The 23,007-nt window shown below is 49.2% G+C and overlaps 1 protein-coding gene across 2 annotated transcripts in view; it reads right to left on the reverse strand.

Moving 5' to 3' along the window:
- The window catches only part of RASGRF1 (Ras protein specific guanine nucleotide releasing factor 1), a 128,544-nt gene that overhangs the window by 69,846 nt on the left and 35,691 nt on the right, over window positions 1-23,007 (reverse strand). For both annotated transcript variants that reach the window (XM_010350423.3, XM_003921695.4), the window contains exons 4-6: window positions 16,150-16,242; window positions 13,454-13,707; window positions 1,309-1,388 (exon numbers count right to left, since the gene is read on the reverse strand). In XM_010350423.3, the coding sequence (XP_010348725.1) occupies window positions 1,309-1,388; window positions 13,454-13,707; window positions 16,150-16,242 (427 nt within the window). The remainder of the gene's footprint in view (window positions 1-1,308; window positions 1,389-13,453; window positions 13,708-16,149; window positions 16,243-23,007) is intronic.

Consider the following 23,007-nt stretch of genomic DNA (forward strand, 5'->3'; position numbering starts at 1 on the left):
CCTGGGCCTGCTCTGTGCCCTCCACCTATGCAGCCTTTGCTGTCCCTTTACTTCCCTAAGCCATTTTCTTTTCTTTTCTTTTCTTTCTTTTTTTTCTTTGAGACGGAGTTTCGCTCTTGTTACCCAGGCTGGAGTGCAATGGCGCGATCTCGGCTCACCGCAACCTCCGCCTCCTGGGTTCAGGCAATTCTCCTGCCTCAGCCTCCCGAGTAGCTGGGATTACAGGCACGCGCCACCATGCCCAGCTAATTTTTTTGTATTTTTAGTAGAGACGGGGTTTCACCATGTTGACCAGGATGGTCTCGATCTCTTGACCTCGTGATCCACCCGCCTCGGCCTCCCAAAGTGCTGGGATTATAGGTGTGAGCCACCACGCCTGGCCCCCTAAGCCATTTTCTTTGCCTCCATAGTGGAGGTGACACCAATACTCACCTTGATCTACCAAATTAAGAAAGTGAAAAAAAAAAAGACATTTGGTTCAGGTCGAGGGTGAAATGCAGGAGGTTCTTCTGTCTATTGCTTGTGAAACTTACAGCAGTGCAGCCATCTTGGAAAACAACTAGATGGTATGTACGAAGCAAGAGCCTTTTACATGTTTGCATTCTGTGTTTTAGCAGTTCTGCTCACTGGAAACATATCCCAAGGAAATAATCTCTAACAGGGAAAAAATTTCTTATGAAGAGATGATTATTTCTAATAACAAAAAATTGGAAAGCTCTTAAGAGCCAACCGTGGCAGACGGTTGGATAAATGACAGTGCCTTCATGGGCACTGGAGTATTACACAGTGATCAAAAAGCATGCTTTTGGCAGGAGAAAATGCTTATGTGATAATGCTAAGTAAGAAAAAAAAAACAACACACTAAGATACAAATTCTATATTCAGTATGTTTGCAATTATGTAAAGTGGAAAAAAAACCCAGGATCTATGCACAGAAAAAAAATTGGAAGAAAACACACCAACGTGTTTATAGTGGTTATCTTTGGGAAGCAGAACTATGCTTGATATTTTTAAACATTTTTACTTTTATGGGTTCTCAATTTTTCTGAAATGGATGTGTATACATTCCTTATAAAAGGGGGACGTGGATAGGAAACTAAAAATATATCATTTCCTCTTAGAAATACAGCGTTTGCCAACTTGTCTTTTCTCTTCTGCACCTCCCCCCACCCTGGCCCGCCCCGGGGATTCTGTGGGTTTTAAAGAGTGACACAATTATGCGCTAGAGGGACAGAACTGCCCCGGCCTTTTGGGGTGGGCCCTGAAGGGAGACTTCTCCAGGGGCCTCGGTGAGGGGTGGCTACTCACCCAGGACCAGCGTGGGCCAGCTGGAGATGCGAGCCTTCAGGCCTTGGTAAAAGATCTGATGCAAAAACATGATGGTTTCGCTGAAAGAGAAAGCACAGGGTCACCTCTGTGCAGGGACTTCCTGCTCCTCCAGAGGCCACTGTCCCCAAACCTCCTGGGTCTTCAGCAGCAAGCCCTTTTCTCACGTGAGACCTTATGTGAAAACTGGACAGATGATAGACTCTGGGGGCCTGGTGCTAAATGAGAATGCAGGCCCCTTGTTAAAGAATTACTAAGCATTTCCAGATGGTGACAGCAGAGCATGAAATCAAGCCCAGGCTCGTCTATGAATGAGGTGGTGCACTCACGGGGCCCGTGGAGGGAGGGGAGCTGCTCTGGCCAGTGGCCTCTGTGTGTCCTCAAGTCCCACCTGCTGGGCCCCACACCCTCTCCTCCGAAGCATCTTGGAGGAACCCATGGCGAACACGAGTAAAAGCTACGGGTCAACATGAGAAGAGGTGGAGTTGGAGTAGCACAGAGAGGGACTCAAATCTGCCTGATGCCCCTTCCCGGCTGTGAGACCCTCAATAAGATACCTAAGGTCTCCCAGCCTCAAGTCCTTCTGTGTAAAATATGAAGGTGAAATGAGGAAGTCCCTGCAAGCAATGGGATAAATCAGGTGCCCAGCGCACAGGGAGCGCTCAGCAAAAGTTCCCCAACACCTGCAACCGCCCCCGTCTTTTGGAATCAAAGGCAGAGAAGCCAAAAGACCCAGAGGTCCCCTGTTTGCAGAGCCCCTGCTTTGTCGCCACACAATGTGATGAACACGTGTTCTCGTTGGCAGATTAGCAGGGGCTGGGTGCAGGCAGCCTCAGTTACTGGGTCCTCCTCCCCACCCACTTTCCCACCCACTGCTCCCCAAGCAGCTGGTCCCAGAACACAGCCCGGGCGCCTCCTCTCCCAGGACAAGCTGTGAGGACGCAGAGAACTCCAGAGAGAGCCGGCTTCTGCTGCTTCCTGAAGGCACCCCCATTCTTTCCTGCCCAGCCATGTGGCCCCTGCTCCTTCCCATCCTACTCTCTTGCAGACCTGGGGGCTTCCCCCAGGTGCCACCTAGGTTCTTTGCGGCACACTCCATTTACAGATAGGGAAACTGAGGCCTGGAGAGGGAGAGTGAGGACCCGCGGAGTCAGGGGCAGCTCTGAGCCTTTGGGCTGGCCTCGGTCTCTCTCTGGAATGCTCTCTTGCCTTTCTTTGGCGGTCTTCTACTGGGTGTGCTCTGGGCTCCCTCCCGCCTCTTCTGTTCTTTTAGTGTTTTGTTTGGCTGTTTGAGGCACCCGGTGTTTCCCACCTTGGGGTGCTGCTCTTTTCCCACTAGTTTGTGCTCTGAGGCAGCCCTCCCCCATCTCACTGTCTGAGCACGAGAGCAGAGGGTAGAAGACATCTGGTAAGCACAGAGATGCTCCAGCATCGAGGCGGTGGGGGGTAGGGCACAGGGCCCAGTGGATGGAGGGGGCTCAGATGTCAGAGGCTCAGGACCCCAGAGGGGTGAGAAATACCCTGCACATGCCTGCTCTGCAGATAAACAGGTAGGGCGGGGAGAAAGGGGCTGTGAGAGGGATAGCGAGAGAGAGAAAGGGGTGAAGGAGGTAAGAGAGAGGGAGGGAGGAAGAAAGGGAGGGAGGGAGAATGGATCAGACACAATGTGTCCAGCTAAAGGGTGAAACTAGCAACTGCATTCCACAGAATATACCTAACAAAAGTTAAACTGAGCTTAAAGACTGGAACCAGTGCAAACTTAGCAATCCATGCAGAGAAGACTTTGAGCTCTCATTTCTGAGTGTGGATCCCACAATTATTGTGAATTGTCCATCATCTCCCTAAAGTCCCAAGAGAAAGAAAGAGAAAGAAACTGTCATCTCCCTCAAGCGCCGCCTCTGGGCGTGGCAATACCTTACGACCCTTGGCAAGGCTGGTTTCTCTGGCTCTAACACCCAAATGAGTTTGTTGAATGGATAAATACGTTCCAATGTTAAGAACTTTGAGAGTCCACATGTGAAGACCCTTCAAAATGTCCAACAGCAAGAGTTCAACCCAGGGGTGCATAAGAGTGTACAGAGGGCAGAATGTCTGCCTTGGGGTGGGAGGCATGGGGGTCAGGTCAGGGGACTTGCAGGGGTTCTTGAGGGAGCCATATTAGCAGCTGTCCCCAATCTTTTTGGGGCCAGAGGCTGGTTTTGTGGAAGACAGTCTTTCCACAGATGGATGGTGGGGAGGGGCTGCGCTGGGGGCATGGTTTCGGGATGATTCAAGTGCAGTACATTTATCGTGCACTTTATTATCATTATTTTTGAGGCAGAGTCTTGTTCTGTCACCCAGACTGCAGTGCAATCTGGCACAATCTTGGCACAATCTTGGCTCACTGCAATCTCCTCCTTCTGGGTTCAAGCAATTCTGCAGCCTCGGCCTCCTGAGTGGCTGGGATTACAGGTGCACACCAGCATGCCAGGCTTATTTTTGTATTTTTAGTAGAGACGGGGTTTCTCCATGTTGGCCAGGCTAGTTTCAAACTCCTGGCCTTAAGTGATCCACCCGCCTCGGCCTCTCAAAGTGCTGGGATTACAGGCGTGAGCCACTATGCCCAGCCTATTTCTATTATTATAATATATAATGAAATATTATGCAAGTCACCATAATGTAGAATCAGTGGGAGCCTTGAGCTTGTTTTCTGCAACTAGGCGGTCCCATCTGGGGATGATGGGGGACAGTGACAGATCATCAGGCATTAGATTTTCAAAACGGGCATGCACTCTAGATCCCTCACATGCACAGCTGACAACAGGGTTTGTGCTCCTATGAGAATCTAATGCCGGGGCTGACTGACAGGAGGCGGAGCTCAGGTGGTGATATGAGCGATGGGAGTAGCTACAAATACAGATGAAGCTCAGCCCACTCACCTGCTGCTCACCTCCTGCTGTGCGGTTCAGAGTCCAACAGGCCACAGACCAGTGTTACTCTGTGGCCAGGGGGTTAGGGACCCCTGAGACATAGGATCTTGACATATATCTAGATCCTTCTAGATAACCCTGAGTACTGCCATGGCAAGACTTAGGAAAGCCATTCCCAGACAGCTTCAGCACAGCAGACAACTGTTCAGGATGGACCAGGGAGGAAATTAAACTTCTTATATCCAAGTATTGCACATGCCTGTGTGGCAGCATATCAGGAACATCATAAGCTAGAATTATACAAATATAGTTGATGAAGCCTCCATTTCTAAAGTGAAATTTAAAGAATTTCACTTGTAATCCCACTATACAGAAATTACTATCATTGTCCATCCAATTAAAAAAAATTATTGCATTTTGACTTGATTTGCTTAAAAAAAATCAAATTGTCAATGGGTTGGTCGAACATTTTTCTTACCTACTGGCCATTTGTATTTCTTTTTACAAAATTGCCTAGTTCATTGCTATTTTCTCTCATTAATTTTAAATAACTCTCTATATTAAGTCTATAGTCTGACGTTTGTGTTGTAGACATCTTTGCTCAGATATCTACCTGTTGATTTTGTGTCTGGTGTTATTCTGAAGTTTTTCCTGTTTTCCTTGTAAGGTGGACCATTTCCTTTCTGCTTGGCTTGGAGAACCATGTCTTTCCTCCTCCTAGGCTGCTTACACACTCACGTATATATTATTTTCTTGTTTCATTTTTACATGTAAATACTTAACAATGCCTTGGTGTGCAATATGAATGAGGGAGACAGATGTAGCCTTTCTCTCAGTTTAGTTAGCCAGTTGTCAAGTCTGTTAATCAGCATACCAGCTGTTTGCGAGGCTGATTTCACAGTTACTGAATTCATGCCTGGCGAGGTGGCTCATGCCTGTAATCTCAGCATTTTGGGAGGCTGAGGCAGGTGGATCACTTGAGTCTGGTCACTATAGGGAGACCCCACCTCTACAAAAAAATTTTAGGTAGTCCCAACTACTCAGGAGGCTGAGAGGGTAGCTTGAGCCCAGGAGGCAGAAGTTGGCAGTGTGCTGAGATCACATCACTACCAGCCAGGCTGGGCAACAGAGGGAGACCCTGTCTCAAAAAAAAATTCTAATATATTCTTAAGTCTCTTTCTGGACTTTCTACTTTATTTTGTTGATCTTGGATTAGTCTTAGTTTCTTTTCATGACTTGTAAGGCTTTATGTTTTAATTACAGGTAGGGAATTCTTTTATTGTTGCTTTTTTTTAGAACGTCATCTGTTTGTATGCATTTATTCCTCCAATGGAATCTTAAAATCATTTTGCTAGGCTGCACTTCAATTGGTATTAGATTAAATGAAATTTACATAGTATTTTGGGTGAAATGACATCTTTACAACACACACCTTTTCATCCAGGATGCTGGTGTGTCTCTCTACTTTCCTAGGTCTTTGCTGATGCCTTGTCACATAGGGTCCTGTGTTTATTCCTGGATAATTTGTGTTCCTGTTGCTATTTCTCATAGCATATTTCCTAAGTGGTTGCTGCAGATATAAGGAAAAGATACTGATTTTGCCTTTTTTTTTTTTTTTTTTGAGACAGGGTCTTGCTCTGTCCCCCACACTGGACTGTGGTGGTATGATCTCGGCTCACAGCAGCCTTGACCTCCTGGGCTCAAGCGATCTTCTCACCTTAGCCTACTGAGAAGCTGGGACCACAGGTGTGCGCCACCACGGCCTCCTAATTTGTAAGTTTTTTCTGTAGAGATGGGATCTCCCTATGTTGCCTGGACTGGTCTTGAACTCTTGGGCTAAAGCAGTTCTTCTGCCTCGAAAGTTCTGGGATCACAGGCATGAGCCACTGTGCCCAGCCTGATTTTGCTTATATTTTAACAACATGAACTCCTAATAGTTTTTAGGAGTTTTTCTGTTGACTCTGACCTCAGGTCTAGAGCTGGTTCTCTTTCGTCTCTTCTCATTAAACAGCAGCCCTTCCCACCAGCCTCTCAGACAGAACCTCAGGGTCACTTGTCACCTCTTCCTCCTTCACCCCTATATCCACTCCATCAAAGTTGCTGATTCTGCCACCCCTGCCACCTCTGCCTGCACCACTGTCAGTGGGCCCCTAACTGGTCTTTTGCTTCCACTCTTGCCCCGGTCCACCCATTCTCCATAGAGTCGATTCATCTCTTAAAAATGGAATCTGATCAGGTGGAGTGGCCTTAACTTGGCCTTCAATGCCCTGCAGGAACTGCATCTATCTATCTCACAGGTTACTCCCTCTTACCTATTTCCCTCTCACCCCTCTGGCCTTCTGTTCCCTAAATTCTCTTTCTTCGGCCTCAGGGCCTTTGCACAGGCCACTTCCTTTGCTCTCACTGCTTCTTTTACTGGCATAGCTCTTCTATTTATCAGAGTGAGAGCGAGAGCCAGGGAGTGAGAGAGTCTGTGTACACACAGACATGCCATTTTTGAAAGCAAGTTTTGGCAAAAAAAAACTGAAAAGTTGTCTACATTTTCCCTATGTTCTGTAACAGTTTAAACAAACATGATTGACTCTTTTAAAATGCCAAGTTCGTTGTGACTCTCTAAGGGGAATATATACCATGCACCTTTCCCAAATCTACATGACCCTTTGAAGGTGGAATACCCAATACCTTGCAGAACTAGAGTTTCATTCATTCATTCAGCGCTTAGTTATTGAGTAACTACTAGGTTTCAGGCAGTTGGTCAGACAATGGTTTCCCTGCGTCTAACTCCAACAATGATAAAAACAGAAATAAGTCCCCGTCAAGGCTGCTGGAGGCACAATTCTAGTGGGCACCATTCAAAGCCTAGGGTATGTCAGGGGTTGACAAACCACAGCCCATGGGCCAAATCTAGCAAAGCCACCGTTTTTGTATGGCCTGAGAGCTTAGAATAATTATATTTATATATATATATATATATATATATATATATATATATATATATATTTTTTTTTTTTTTTGTTTTTGAGACGGAGTTTCGCTCTTGTTACCCAGGCTGGAGTGCAATGGCGCAATCTCGGCTTACCGCAACCTCCGCCTCCCAGGTTCAGGAAATTCTCCTGCCTCAGCCTCCTGAGTAGCTGGGATTACAGGCACGCACCACCATGCCCAGCTAATTTTTTGTATTTTTAGTAGAGACGGGGTTTCACCATGTTGACCAGGATGGTCTCGATCTCTCGACCTCGTGATCCACCCGCCTCGGCCTCCCAAAGTGCTGGGATTACAGGCTTGAGCCACTGCGCCCGGCCCGATTTTTTATATTTTTAAATGGTTAAAAAAAGAGAAAAGTTTTATTGTAATATAGCCACACTGATTGGTTTTTGGATGATCTGTGACTGCTTGGTTGTAACAGAGATGGTATGTCCCACAAAGTCTGAAACATTTACTTTCTGGCTCTTTTCAGAAGAAAGTCCGCCCGCCACTGTGCAATATGAATGGTGCCCCCAGAATTGTTCAGTGCACAGCTGGTGCAGCTGTAATCTATGGCCCTGCCCCTGTCCCCACTCACGCTGAACAGTTAACATGGCGGGAGACCTAGACACAAAAAGAAATCTTTAAGTGTGATATATGCTACAAAGGGAAGCACAGGGGTTCTGGGACAGCACGACCAGGGCACATAAGCCAATGGTGGCAAGGGATGTGGGGGTGGTCAGGGACATGGCATCCAAGGAAAGAGATGAAGAAAGAGTAGGAAGTTGCTGTTAGGAGGAGAGTAGGGTGGGAAGAATATTCCAGCAAAAGAAGTGCTCTGATTGCAGGACATGTTCATTCTGCCTGGTTCCTTTCCTGGGCCCAGAAAGGCACGACGTGCCCAAGGCCAGTCCTAGGCAGATAGGGGTGGGCAGGAGCAGGACAGAACCAGGCCCCTTCACTCTGCGTGGTGCCAGTCACTCATCATGGGTTCCAGGACCTGCCCCTCTTCACCCTCCAGCCCATGAGGATAGGATGAATTGATTGTGGCATGCTCCCCTGCTGAGCCTCATCATTCCTTCAACTCAAGGCCCCAGGCAGCCACTGCCAATCAGTCAGCACAGGCAGCAAGACACAAACCATCTGTCACGGGGACAGGATGCCTCTTGTCGCGGGCAACACCTGTGGTTCCCAGCACACGGCGCTGGGCATGGTTTTTATTAAAGGGAAATAGCCCATCTCTAAGCTTATTATCTTGGCAGAACAAAGCCTGCTGCAAACGTTTAGTTCGAAGATCTTTTCCCCCCTATTTGAGAAGTACACAATTGACACCCTCCCCAGCTCTGTAACATCCCTGATGAATCTGCCAACCTGGAGACAGGCTTCTCTCTTCCCAAGGACCTTTTAAAATGAGCTTCAGTAAATTAAATCACCAAATTAGCATCAGGTTTCTAATGTGGCTGTATATTTCAGTCTAAAAGTAAATCCAGGGAGAGCTAAGTGTGGAAAAGCTTTCCAGCAAGTGGGCTGGCAGCTCCACTGTGACTTATGACACAGAGACCTCTGTGGGGTGGTCTGAATCAGGGAGAGTGGATGAATCACGTCCTGGATCAGCCCCCACAGCGTGGACAGCAAGTGGAAAGGCGGGGCTCACACACTGAAGGGAGTTCTCCAATACAGAGTGCATGCCGAGACCTGTGCTGTAATGACCCACCCTCATTAGAAGTAGAAGCAAGGAAAACAGGTTGCTGGAGAGGATTCCAGCTCCTTATTTAAGAAGGCAGGAGGAGAAAGCTGAGGCCTTACCATGAAATAGATCTAGGTGACAATCCCAGCCTGCCCCCACTCTCTGTGTGCTACTGAGCATTTCCTGCCACCTCTCTGATCCTGGATGCAGCCTCACGGGTGCCTCTAAGGATCAGAAAGCAAGGAAGCCAAGTGCTGGCAGAGTGCCCATCACAGTGCAGGTCCCACAAAGCACTGCTGTAATGTGGGAAGTGCAGTCCAGAAGCTTCGATCTTGCAAAGGGCTGAGTGAGGGCTGTTCTAAGATTCACGAAAAAATAATTCCAGCTGTTCCTTATGCTTGCAAAAAAGCATAGAGCTTAAGACAGTGAAGCTTGTGCTGTCCCCAAGTGACCACGTACAAGGCGAGGATGATCTAGGAGCAGTCACGTTCCAGCTCTTCCTACCCTCCCTGACCCCTGGGGAAGGAAAGATTTCTGGCTTGCACCTGTTTGAGAGCAAGGGCCAGGTTAGAAGAGAGGAACCAGCCTCATCAGACTTGCAACCGCTGATATAACCACCAGGTCTTCTCACCTAATCTAGGAACAATAGAGTAAATTACATTGATAATTTTTAATATTGAACCAGCCTTGCATTCCTGGGATGGATCCCACTTGGTTAGGATGTATTGCTCTTTTTATATATTGCTAGATTCACTTTGCTATTTCGTATCTGTGCACATGAGGGATATTGGGCTGTAGCTGTCTTGTGATGTATTTGGTTTTGATATGAGGGTAGTGCTGACTTTGTAAAATGAGTCAGAAGTGTTCTTTCCATGTTATATTTGGTTTTGATTTCTTGCAGGGGGCATTATTATGGAGCACTTGGGCCATGCTGGGCTCTGTGCTAAACACTTTACTTGAAGTCCCTCCTTTGATCTTCCAATGACTGTAAGAGGCAGGTACCATTCCTGGGGCAGCCTTTTCTGATGACCTTTAGGGTGCATATTCTAGAGGTCTTGAGAATTGATCAGGCTGTTGCTCTTTTTCCTGGGATCAATAAGATTGCTAAGGTAGGCAACAGTTGGCTTTGGGCCCCTTGTAAAGAAGGGGAAATGGGCGGCATCCTTGGGATGAAGAAGCGGCTACCTGGGAAGATGGGGATGGGTAAGGGAGCTTCCCAGGCTGAAGTCTGTGGAGGATGCCACTCATCTTTGTTCTAGGCACACATGCACACTGCCCAGGAGGTCCTAAGAGCATCACATTCATAGTGTCACTATTCAGAGCTGGAGGATCTTACAGGGCATCTAATCAAACTTCTAAAGCTCTTGGATGTTTCTGACAAAGGGTTACTGTTCTGAATTCTTACTGTGATGGGGAGCTCATTACTTTTCTGAACTTCTGCCTCCACATCCACCAGCCTTCAGTTACCTAGCTCCCTACAAGACATCAGGGAAGTGTACTCAGATACACATTTGCCTCTGCTGGCAGGATGTGACCATGTGCTGGGTGGTCATGCCTGCTCAGGCCCTGCAGTCCCTCCGTGCACACTTAGCCTCTCCATTAGCCTCCGAGTCCCCCTCCACATGGGAGAGGGGCTGAGCTTCCTGAGACAGACCTGACCATGACAGTCTCTGCCTCAAATGTCTAATGCCTCTTTCCTGCCTCCAAGATCAAGTCCCACTCTCACCTTTAGGCTTTCACACATGCTGTTCTCTCTACCTAGAAAGTCCTTTCCTCCTCCTTCCCCTGCATACTCTCTTGTGTCCTTAAAGACCTCCTCCTCCAGGAAGCCTCTTTGGTGGCTCTCGCCACATTTCATGGTAAACATCTGGTGGATCATTCGACTCGATGGTGGGGTCTGCGTGGTTCACTCTGTATATGTGAACTCAGCACGCAGCCAGGCACTCTGTGTTGCCTGTTTGTTGAATGAGCGAGTGGATGAGTGTCCTTGCCTTTGGTGGGGCTGCTGGCTAATCACTCCTTCCATCCCGGATCATTGCTGGTGCCCCACCCTATGGACTGCCTTGTATTGACAACTGAAAGGGGAAAACAGATTTGGGTAGATCTTTCCACTTGCCCTGCTGAAGGATTCATGGGTCAATCTTGAGGTCTATTCTGTTTATTCTTAAGGTCACGGCTGGAATTATCAGCTTCATGAAAAGACAAAATCCCCCTTTCCTCCCTCTCATTTGTTCTGCATTAAAGGTATCTGACCTGATCTATTCAGTTCTTTAAAGATAAAAATATAAAACCATGTTGTGATTTCTTTTTCTGAACAACTTTTGAACAAGTGCTGTGAGCTGGCATGAATATTCTCTATCAAAGATTCCAGGTCAAAAGAATTCTATTTCAGATCAATCAATGAAGTACAATAAAATTACGAAAATGTAACAAACGCAAAAGGGCACTACTTAGCGATGATGGTAAATGGCCACCGGAAGTTTGCAATGGTGGCCTAAAATGCAAAAGAAGTACAAATAACATAGAACTATACCCCTGCTCCTGAAGTGAACCTCAAATAAGGAGTCACGGTGGAGATAAACAGGCAGCCACTTCTGTTTATCTCCAGCTTCCCATTTCGGTGCCATCTGGGACGAGTAGCAACAGCAGTACCTGCAAGCTTGTTGGAAATCCAGTCCCCTGGGCTCCTCCCAGACCTACAGATGGCCTTGTGTTTGAGAATCTGTGAAGTCAGCTGGGCTATCCAGGGTTTGCTCAGCAAGGAACACATTCTTCCTATTTTTCAGCCACATTCCAGGTCACTGAATCTAAACAACCCACTTGGAGTTTCTGGGTTAAGTGTTACCTGATTTCACTCACACACACAAAATTCATTTTTTTTTTGTTTTAGTCAATGCACAAAAGCATTTGTTGAATTTTTAAAAACCTGATCAACATTCCTATTAAAAAGCAACCTTGTGGAGTCCTGTGATTCAGTCTTGAAAAGGTCTCATGAGACCAAAAGCTATTTTCCTCCTTCTGCCTGCTTCTCTCCCTTTCCTTCTCTCTCTCTCTCTCTCTCCCTCTCCCCCTCTCTCCCTCTCCCCCCGCCCCATATTCTGATGCCTTGTCCACATCTATGGTGTCAACCTGTCCCACCTCAATGACTTTCAGTTTCTTCAGCCCAATCTCTCACCTGAGCCTCAGACCCATGTCTGACTCATGACCTCATCCATTCCCCACCCCGGGGTGACCCACAGTCCCCTCACACTCAGCACATCACACTGTCAGGGAAAGGGGGAGGGCACAGGGAAGGTGGCCCTGGGTCCCAAATATCCATGCAGAGGGTCTGGAGAAAAGGCTGGTTGAGATTAGTGAAATGACTGAATGCTGGATATTTGAAAAGAAATGTAGTTGAATGAACATCTAGGGGAACATAATGATTTACTTTAATTCTTAGATGACATTCCATTGTAAATAGCACGCTGTTTATATGTCTTCATTTTTGTTGCTCTTACCTAGTTTATGCAATTTTTTTTTGAGATGGAGTTTTGCTCTTGTTGCCCAGACTGGAGTGCAAAGGCATAACCTCGGCTCACCGCAACTTCTACCTCACCGGTTCAAGTGATTCTCCTGCCTCAGCCTCCTGAGTAGCTGGGATTACAGGCATGTGCCACCACGCCCGGCTAATGTTGCATTTTTAGTAGAGATGGGGTTTCTCCATGTTTGTCAGGCTGGTCTCGAACTCCCAACCTCAGGTGATCTGCCCACCTTGGCCTCCCAAAGTGCTGGGATTACAGGTGTGAGCCACCGTGCCCAGCCTAGTTTATATAATTTTATCACCCACCAGAAAGCTCATTTAAACAATTTCCTAGGAAAATCCTTTTAAAAAGAAGACGACAGCAGAAGAGCAGCTGTCAGCGCCGCCTTCTGAGGAACTATAAGCCCCAATTACTGTGAGGGTCACCATCTGGGAGAAGTGACTTCTTTGTAAGGCATGCAGGTAACACGGTCCACAGCAGAACTCTAAGACGCCCGAGAATTCTAAATTTCAACCTGGCCTCCAGGTTATTATGATGGTATGAAGGTCGAAGAAGAAGGTATTTTATTTTATGTTTTGTAGTTCGGTTTATAACTCTTAGACATTGAAACCAGGGTTCCTTAACGGTGGCACTACTGACATTTTGGGTGGACTAATTCTTTGTTGGTGGGGGACCGTCCTGTGTATTGTAGGATATTGATCGGCACCTCTGGCCTCTACCCATGAGATGCCAACAGCAACGTCCCTCAAGTGGTGACAATCAACAGCGTTTCCAAACATTCCCAAGTGTCCCCTGGGGAGCAAAACTGCCCCAGCTGAGACCCACTGGTTTAGACCTATACTTTACGAGCCTACATTCGTCCCCCTGCCCCGGACCCCACATTTTCCGGGTTGGTGGTTTGTAGCCACGTGATCTCGGGCACGTCTGTCCTCTCTGGGCCTCATCTGCACTCGGCGGGAACTACACGAGGCAGCGTGTCAAAGCCGAGCTGCGGCCCCTGCCCACCAGGCTCCTCCCCGCCCTGGCCGACTGCTAGGGGTGCTCACCTGTTCAGGAAGATGCTGCTGACGTCGTCATGCGTGATGGGAGGCTTCTTGGAGCTGGCGGCCATCCGCAGCGGGCGCAGGAAGTTGTTGACGAGGATGTGCAGCTGCTGCACGTACTCGGCCTCGGCCTCCAGCATGCTGAACACCACCTGGTTCCGCTTGCGCATGCTGTCGGCGTGGGGGGACCGGATGTAGTCCTGGATGATGGTCTTCCACTTCCGCCGGCACAGCCAGCCGCGCAGGAAGCTCTGCACCTGCGCAGCAAGACCGGCGCGGGAGGGGCCCGTCAGGGAGGCCGGACCACGCCTGTGCCTGCAGGCTGCGAGCTCCGCCGGGGCAGGGACCAAGGCTTTGTTCTTTCTGCGCCGGGCACGTGGCGAAGCGAGCGGACCAGCCCTGGCTCTGCAGCCCAGGTGATACAGGGCAAGTTGGTTGGTTGCTCTGAGTCAGTTTTCCCTTCTGTGAAATGGGGCTAAGGAGATGATGGCTACACGGAAAGTGTGGTCCACAAACCGGACCAGCATCTCTGAAGAGCTTGTTGGAAATGCAGATTCTCAAGCCCCGCCCCAGACCTCTGCAGTTTAACAAGACCCTGGGTTGCTTTGGAAGCATTCACTGGAGGAGGCGCAATGTGGCTCCACGTCTCCATAACGGGAGGTCGCCCGAGATGAGGGGTTGCAGGGCTGCACGGGGCGCCGCTCATGCCTAGTCTTGTCTAATGACTTGCCTGAAAGCCCAGAAGTTTCCGTTAAAGCTCTTCTGGATAGAGGGTGATTATCAAATTGAACAGAACATGGAAAATTAGTTAATCTCATCCTTAGCTCTCATCAGCGGCTTCTGAGTCCTCCTGACTCAGTAGGGAAATGAACAGAGACACTTAGTTGCCTGGGAGCTGGGCTGCTTTGGAGTGGCCTCGTGTTGGTAAGAACTTGGGAAAGGGCCTTAATTCACATATGCATAGGGAGTTGTTTTAAGCTGTACAGGCTTCCAATCAAGGGGCCCCCAAGCTATGTGCGAGCTCCCGGTCCACACGGGAGGAAGGGTACTGGGATGAGCCACTGGGGACCAGGCAGAGGTGCTTATACAGTATTCTCCACTGAAAGGGTCACAGTCTCCGAACAGCAGGCACAGGTGTCCAGGTGCAGATCTGCTGGCTAGGGACGGGTGCCGTGGAGAGAAGAGGCCTGCCCGAGCCCCGGAAGCTATCTCTGAAGGTAGAAAGGGCTTTCTCAAAGAGGGAGGTGTTTACTCTGAGGTTCCAGGGGGGTAAAAAATAGAGCAATGAGAGGTGAATGTTAGCTGGCCTTTAATAAAATGTTCCAACCAGGATGATCCAATACAAGGGTGAGCTGGGAAGCTCACTGGGGCAGAAGCAGAGAACTCGGATCAGGGCTTCTCTGCCCAGGTGGGACTAGGCTCAGATCTGGGTGGCAATACCAATGCCTGTGGGGCCCTGGCAGGTCCTAGAGGTGTGTGAAGCTGGCTGGGGCGGGGGATGTCATAAGGTGGCACCTCTTGCCTGGGCCGGCTGCTGTCATGGGCAGGAGGTGGCCTGGGGCTGCTGGACCTTCTGCTTTTCAAGGAGACAGCATGTCCCAGCAGTATGGCATCTGGAGCTTGGCAGCCAAGGTTGGATTGTTACCCTGTAAATACTTAGCTGTGTGACCTTGGGCAAGTTCTTTTGCCTGTCTGTGTCTCAGCTTCCCCATATGGAAAATGAAAATAATAATAAAACCTCAGAGGATTTTAGTGAGGATAGAATTAATCTGCATAAAGCTCTTAAAATAGTGTCTGGCACATAGAAAGTAGTTAATTAATGTTAGCTATTTCTATTCCTGAGAAACCCGAAATCCAGATTTTTGTGTTATGTGTTTGCTTTTAAAGCACTGGCAACAAACTTTTAAAAATGTAAACCAAAAAAAGCCCACCGTGTAGGCTGAAAATCTCAAACACACTGGTAAGCTGAACTTGACCCATGGGATGCCAGTGTGCAGTTTCTAGGGACGGCATTGGGGTCCTTTTACGCACTCAACAATAGGATTCTGTGGTTTCACCTGTTTTTCTTAGGGTGAGTCAGGCTCCCCTGCCTTGAGTCTGGCAAGCTACAAAGACAGGCCATGCTCCTTCCTTCTGCCACACCACCCCGGGGTGGCCCATGGTATGTCACTACCTGGCCACTGGGCAGATTCCTGGTAGCTTCTGAGATGTCGGCCCCTTCTGAACTCTAATAGGGGAAAAGCAGTGAGGTCTGAAAACGGCTGGGCTACCATGCAGGGTCTGCTGGGGACTCAGGAGGTGCTTGTGAAAGGTGGTGTGTACATGGCAGGGAGTGGCAGTGGAGAGGTGACCCTGGGGTTCTTGGCGAGGTGCTTGGCACTGTGAGGAAAGCAGTCAGCTGAGATTCCCAGGCCTGAGTTTCTGTCCTGGCTTTCCCCACTCCTTCCTCTTGTGGAACCTCAGTTTTCTTACCTATAAAATGGAGCTGAACCACTCTACCCCTTAGGGATAACCAGAAGAAATGACTTGACAAGGTACCCTTCAGAGATAAGGGGGTGTGGGCTCTGCCTTAGAGCTGAGGTTGGGGGATGGGGGACATGCCCTGAGGACAGCGGGACTGTGAGTGGATACTGCTGAGCTGGGGCTGGCTCTCAAAAGAGAGAGCTCCAAAGAGGGCCACCCAGAGGGATACTACAGACCTTCTTAATTTTCTTGATGTCACTGTCTTCGTCGTTGGGGGCGACGGTCTGGGTGGACTGGATACGCTCATTGTCCTTGAGCAGGGACGCAATCTGCAACAGAACACAGGGCAGCTGGTGAGGGGCACTGGCTCACAGAGGCCCCAGGTCTTTGGCTGGTGGCCAGCAGGCACAGGTGGCAGCCGAGCGCCCTGCCTCTTCTTCCCTGAGAGCCATGATGCCACAGCTTGCGATTCTGACCCTGTGCTGGGTCATAGAACCAGACAGGCTCCAGGTCATAGAGCCAGACAGGCCGCAGGCATCTGTGAGAGGCAAGCACTGCACAGGGTGCAGGTGGACACCTGGGTTCCGGCCCAGCTGGGCTGCCCACCTGGAGCGACCTTGGATGAACCCCTTCTGCTGTCGGGGCTGATGCCACCCCATGTGTAATCTCAGAATTTGGCCTAAATCTTTGATTCTCCTCCCTACTCTCCAAACCATCAGTCCCTTTATTTTACAATTTTTGCTGTGAAAAAAATACATGCAACATACAATTTACCATTTTAACCTTTTTTTTTTTTTTTTTTTTTTTGAGACGGAGTTTTGCTCTTGTTACCCAGGCTGGAGTGCAATGGCGCGATCTCGGCTCACCCCAACCTCTGCCTCCTGGGTTCAGGCAATTCTCCTGCCTCAGCCTCCTGAGTAGCTGGGATTACAGGCACGTGCCACCATGCACAGCTAATTTTTGTATTTTTAGTGGAGACGGGGTTTCACCATGTTGACCAGGATGGTCTCGATCTCTTGACCTTGTGATCCACCTGCCTCGGCCTCCCAAAGTGCTGGGATCATAGGCATGAGCCACAGCGTCTGGTCCATTTTAACCTTTTTGAAGGGTACGATTCGGTGACATGAAGGACATTCACTGTTCCGTGCCACCGCCACCATCATCTATCTCCAGAACTCTTTGTTTTGTAAAACCGAAACTGAATACCCATCGAACAATGACTCTCCATTCCCCTGGGAACCACCATCCCACCTTCTGTGCTCTCAGCTGGACCCCGCTAGGTGCTTCGTCTAAGTAGAATCATGCGGTATTTGTCTTTCTGTGACTGGCTTATTTCATGGTACATGATGTCCTCAAGTTTCTTCCATGTTGTAGCATGGGTCAGAGTTTCATTCCCTTTCAAAACTGAGCAATATCCCCTTGCGTGTGTAGATCACGTTTTCTTTTTTCATTCCCCCCATTGATGGGCATCTAGATAATCTCTTTATTTTTCAAACAAAATTGTGTCTGGATATAAATCAGAGCAGGCGGCTCCGGGCGAAGCCCCGCTGGCCTGGCTCTTTCCTTCTTGGGTAGCCCCAAAGCACCTCTCAGAATCAGAGGCCTATTTCGATCACAACCTGCAAAGTGCTGGCCTAGAAAAGTGGAACAGCTCTTTGAATATCTCGCTGCTCTAAACATCTCCATTTGCATAATTTGGGGATCACAGATGTCGACATAGCTGCAAGAACAAAATGAAGGCTTGATGCCTATGAGAAGGTGCACCCTAAGCTGCGTGGTGGCCAGGGACCTCTAGGACTCATCCCGTGGATAGGAGAGTGGTGCAGCCTCCCACACAGGGCTTGGTCCAGCCATTCCAATTCTGTGAGTTTTTTTTTTTTTTTTTTTTATGTCTTGTAGCAGCTGTCCCCAGCACACGGGCTTCCCTGTGAAAATGCTGGCATTGCTTGTCCACTCTTCTGTCTTTGCCGTGAGCTCGAAAGGAGAAGAGACTGCAGCTGTTTCATCGATTAACGTGCTTCTGGCGCTTAGCGCAAGGCTGCGCAATCAACACATTCTTGTTGTCTACACAAATAAGTGAATTAAAAAAAAAATCACAGCAACAGCAGCAACACCATTAACCAAGGGAAAACACCGCAGTAACTAAGCCCGGCACGTCTAAAGATAGCAGCTCGGGGGATTCTATGAACACAGCCACAAAGCCCAGTGCTGTTCTCTTTTGGGAACACATGGCTTTGTCCCCTCAAGGCCACTTGCTGAACCACAGGATGAATGGGTGCTCATAATTGAGCGAATCAAGCACTTTGAAAGTGAAATGGAACAGTTACCCGCTCTCCACTCCCTGGTTGCTAAAATTATCCCAGCCTATGATTGAAGAGTGGCTGAAAATATCTAACTGAGAAATAGTGTGGAGATGGGCTTTTCTCCCCACCCTCCGCCTTTTTGATTCTTTGAGGATATTTGCACATTGAAATGATGACTGATTCTTTGATCTGGACTCTCAAGGGCTAAGGAACATGGAAGCACACGTGAGTGCACACACGTACACACCCACACCACACACACCCTTGGACCCTGCTCAGTCAACATCTTTACTTCTGGCCTCTTCTCACCTCTGTACCAGGATGCTTGCTTTGCCAGTTTTGGGATTTGCACATAGCATCCCTTTTCACTTTAGGATGGTGATATGTGTGTGTCTGTGTGCTGGGGTGGGGGAAGTGGGCTGCGTTTAAAAACCGATGGTGCACTTCTCAGATCGAGGCATTCCAGGACATCTACTCAACAGGGACCAGGGCAGAAAATACATGCAATTAGGTCAGGCACCATGCTGCATGCACCGGCAGCAGTGACAGCTTTGGAGTCTTTATTTAAGGATCAGGCTGAGTGGGCAAAGCTCTGGAGGGCTGCGAGCCTGGGGACTGTGCAAAGGTCTTGAACTATGTCTCATCTTGGCGCGTGGCAACCAGGAGCCAATATCAGGATAGTGGTGGGAGCCCCAGGCCTAAAGGGCTCACGGAGGGGTCATGGAGGCAGCCTTTCCCTGACATTGGCAAGTCCCTTCTACAAGTGGCTTTTGCTTGGCACTTTGCCTTGTTTGGTTGACGTCGTGCCCCTGCTCAGTTGACCCTTGTGAGTGACAGCCATGGGGAATTGGACCTGTGGCTCACACCATGACTCTGGCTGCCCGACTCTACACCTGGCTCAATGCCTGGTGTTTTAGCTGGCTCCTGCCCACCCACCACCCTCAGACTGGCTTTCTTTGCCCCCTAGAGGCAAACTCTCACGTGCCACACCTGCTTTGGGCACGCTGCCTTGGCTCCTGCTACACCCTGCTCACCTCTCTGGAGACACTTTCTTTAACCCGGAATGTGTTGAGTCAATGCAGTAATGGTTGATGGAATTAATCCAAGTCTTTTCCTCTCTATTAGCAGCCAAGGGTTTACTAAAGATTGCTGCATTGCTGGCTTTTCAAGCAGGTGCCACACAGCTCAACTCTCTTTCCTGCCTCCCCGATTCCCTCGGCTCCTGTCCAAGCCCAACAGGTGCCCCCATTTCTGTTTCCCTTTGTGCCAACCTTATCAGCACGTTCTCATGGTGTCTGTGTTGGGCACTGTGCCAGGTGCCCCTTCCCTGGAGGAGCTCCCAGTGTAAGAAGGAGGTCAGACACCCATAGAGGTGACTTGCAATCCAGCAAGGCCAGGCCAGAACAGAGGTGTGTACCCACTGCCATGGAAGGCCAGGAGGTGGCAAGGGCTCCCCAGGAAAGGTTTTGAAGGGTGGCAGGAGAGATAGGGAGCAGGGCCACAGCAGGGAGGGGGTGCTGGTGGGGAAGAATCAAGGCCACGCTCCCCTCCATTCCCCAGAGCAGTCTTCCACGTATTTTATATATGGGGTTCCATGTCAAAGGGTGTTTGCAGAACTGATTCCAGGCCGAGTGCGGTGGCTCATGCCTGTAATCCCAGCACTTGTGGGAGGCCGAGGCAGGTGGATCACCTGAGGTCAGGAGTTCGAGACCAGCCTGGCCAACAATGGTGAAACCCCGTCTCTACTAATACAAAAATTAGCCAGGCATGATGGCACAGCCCGTAATACTAGCTACTTGGGAGGCTGAGGCAGGAGAATCACTTGAAGCCAGGAGGTGGAGGTTGCAGTAAGCTGAGATCGTGCCATTGCACTCCAGCCTGGGCAACAAGAGTAAAACTCCAACTCAAAAAAGAAAAGAAAAAAAACCCCAAAACTGATTCCAAGACTAAGTCACCTTAGGGTAAAGATCTGTGCAGTTTCCTCCATTGTCAGCCTTCTAGGATCTGTGTGTTCCCATGCCAATAAAATATTACAGCCACCTGTAAACTCCTCTGCTGCCCTTTAGGGCCTGTCTTAGCTCTCCAAATTTACTTCCAATTGCAAATGTGAGAGAAACAGCTATTAAGAAAACAAAATCACGCCAAACTGAGCATTCCACAGGAGGGGAAGAGTCTTTCAGAGGCAGATGTTCCTTTGTTTTAGATGGTTCCTTGATGGGAATTTCTGGGAATGAAAGAGAAGCCATGACAGAATTGTTTAGAAGGGAGAGAAGAGATTAAGTTAGCAGTGGATTGATGGTTTTACTTAGCAAAGTTACAGGTACGTCGGCATGATCTCCTGTCACAGCGATGGCTAGGGGTGGGGACCACAGAGGGTACAGACGGAGAGGAGACAGTCCGGCTGCAGGGGTGCGTGGCCTGTGCACTCTCACAGAGCCCCAGGCTTACAAGGGCCCAATGGTTGGTTTAAGCTTCTGTAATCGCTGTCTTGAAGTTTTTAAGGGGATCACGTTTCCTTTTGCACTGAGCCCTGCAAATGACATAGCTGGTCATGAAAAAAGTTGCAGACAACGATATAATGGTAAATTATAAACGGTGAAACTCTCTAAAAGGAAGACTGACTTGTAGCATTCGTCAGTTCCCATGATGCCAACACTTGTAGCTCAGCCCGTTTCAAGCTACCAAAGTTCAAATACCCAGCTAGTGAAATTCTTGAAAATCTAACAGCTGGCTCTTGCAAGCTGGTGGATAGAATGTCGGAGAGATGACCAATGGCCAATGGTAGAAACAGGTTCTGGCACGTCACTGGATGCAGGGGGAAGACCTTAATAGTGAAAGAGTTATGGGCAAGAACAAAACTGGCACATAGCAGTGTGAGGAGAGAAGTCAGTGTGTGAAGAGGAGGCTGGTGAAGGATGCTGTGGCAGGGAGGGCTGCGTGACGTGACGGCAGGGGTGTTTTCTATTCGTTTTTGAGCTGTTTGCTGTTTTAATAGTGGAGTCCCCCTCCATTCTGTCACATACAAGAGCCTGTGTCATGGGTTGTGGGCACTGGAGGAGGAGCCTCTTCTGATTCGTTGTTGGGACTTTGGCAGATACCCTGTTCTCTCTCTTCTTGGATGTGGTGGGATTGTATTTCCCAGATCCTCTGAAGTTGGGCATGGTCACGTGACTTGCTTCGTTTAATGTGATATAAGCAGTGTGCCATGTGCCTTTCCCCAGCCACGTGACTGGTGAACGTCTTGATGGCGGAAGCCTCCTTGGCTTGTGTCTCAATCACTTGAGGATTTTGGGGAGCAGAGTCTTCAGAACTCTCAGTGGACACACAGGATGAGTAATCAACCTTTGTTGTTTTAAGACATTCACATTTGGGGGTTGTTTGTTACGACAGCATAATCTAGCCCATCCTCACAGAGACAGGTGGTGACCACCCAAGGGGTGAGAAGGAGTGAAGACTGAGTGGAGGCAGCTGCCGTGAGAAGGGCAGTGATAGATCAGGGGAGTGGAGTGTGTATGGCCAGGGGAGTGTAAGTCCCCAGAAATCCTCAGGAATATGTGGGATGGGGCCTGAGGAAGCTTATTTGGCCATCAGAAGAGAGGTGGACCATGAGGGCCTGGGGCCATCCAGGTAACACTGTCATTTGTGAATATATACCCTGTCATCAAGCTCCTTAGCAGGGAGGGAAGGCTGCCGTGGGACAGGCTCGAGCCAAGGATTTCAGCCAGGAGATCTAGCGGTGCAGGTGAGGGACTCTGGGTAAGTCCCTTTCTCCCATGGACCTCAGTGTCTTCAGAGCCCTCCTGGCTCCAACACTCTAAGACCCCAGGCCCTCCTCACTGCTGTCACTCGTCACTCACCTGGCTTTTCAGTGTGTCCTGCCCACCTGATGGCCACTCCTCAGGAGTGAGCTCTGTTTCCATTCTGCTAGAGCGCATTCACAGCTAGCAGGTGCCTCTGACCTGCAGGACATGTTTGTGGATGTGTGTATATCGGGGACGGGGTGGAGGGAGAGATTGAGAGAGACCAAGAGAGACACTGTGGCCTGAAAGCTTTACCAAGCTGATCCTTCCTTCAGAGTCTTCTTTAAAAAATCTTTGCCCTGGAGGGTAATACACTCAATTGGAAGCATTGTTCCAAAAATTCCCACCAAATGGGTCTCTGCTGCCACTTTGAGATACTCTCTCTCTCTCTCTCTCTCTCTCTCTCTCTATCTATCTATCTATCTCTCATTCTCTCTGTCATGACTAACCTGCTCTCTGCTCCCCAACATCATAGGGACTCTTCCCTTTGCACCTACACCCGTCCTCTGACCTATGACCCCCGACATCTTCCAAGTCCACGTGTGACATAAACTCACACCTCCCAGGCTGTAAGACAACTGACTTCCTGACCTGGGTTCACACCGCCAGCCCTGCTATGGCACCAATCACATTCTACCACAATCAGACCCAAAGGCAGAAACTTCCATCTCTCTAGTGCTTCCCACAGAGCTTGACAACCATTCATTCATTAAGCCCTTATTGAGTACCTCTTACGTGCCAGGCCAAAAGGAGTGGCAAGCAACGCAGCCCTGTCCTTCTGGAGTTCCCACCAGGCCTGCTGGGGCGACAGGCACGCATGGAACCTGCTCTCACGTGGAGAGCTCAGTATGGAAAAGCCGTGGGAGCACACAGCAGGGAGCACCCTCCGGGCCAGGGGTTCCCCAGGGGGAGGTGTTTGAGCTTGGTAGGATGTCACCAGGAAGTACACTGGTGTGCGCAGTGACCAGAGAGGTGGTGCTTGGGGAAAGGA

Source organism: Saimiri boliviensis, chromosome 5 (assembly GCF_048565385.1).
Source record: "Saimiri boliviensis isolate mSaiBol1 chromosome 5, mSaiBol1.pri, whole genome shotgun sequence".
NCBI lineage: Eukaryota > Metazoa > Chordata > Mammalia > Primates > Cebidae > Saimiri > Saimiri boliviensis.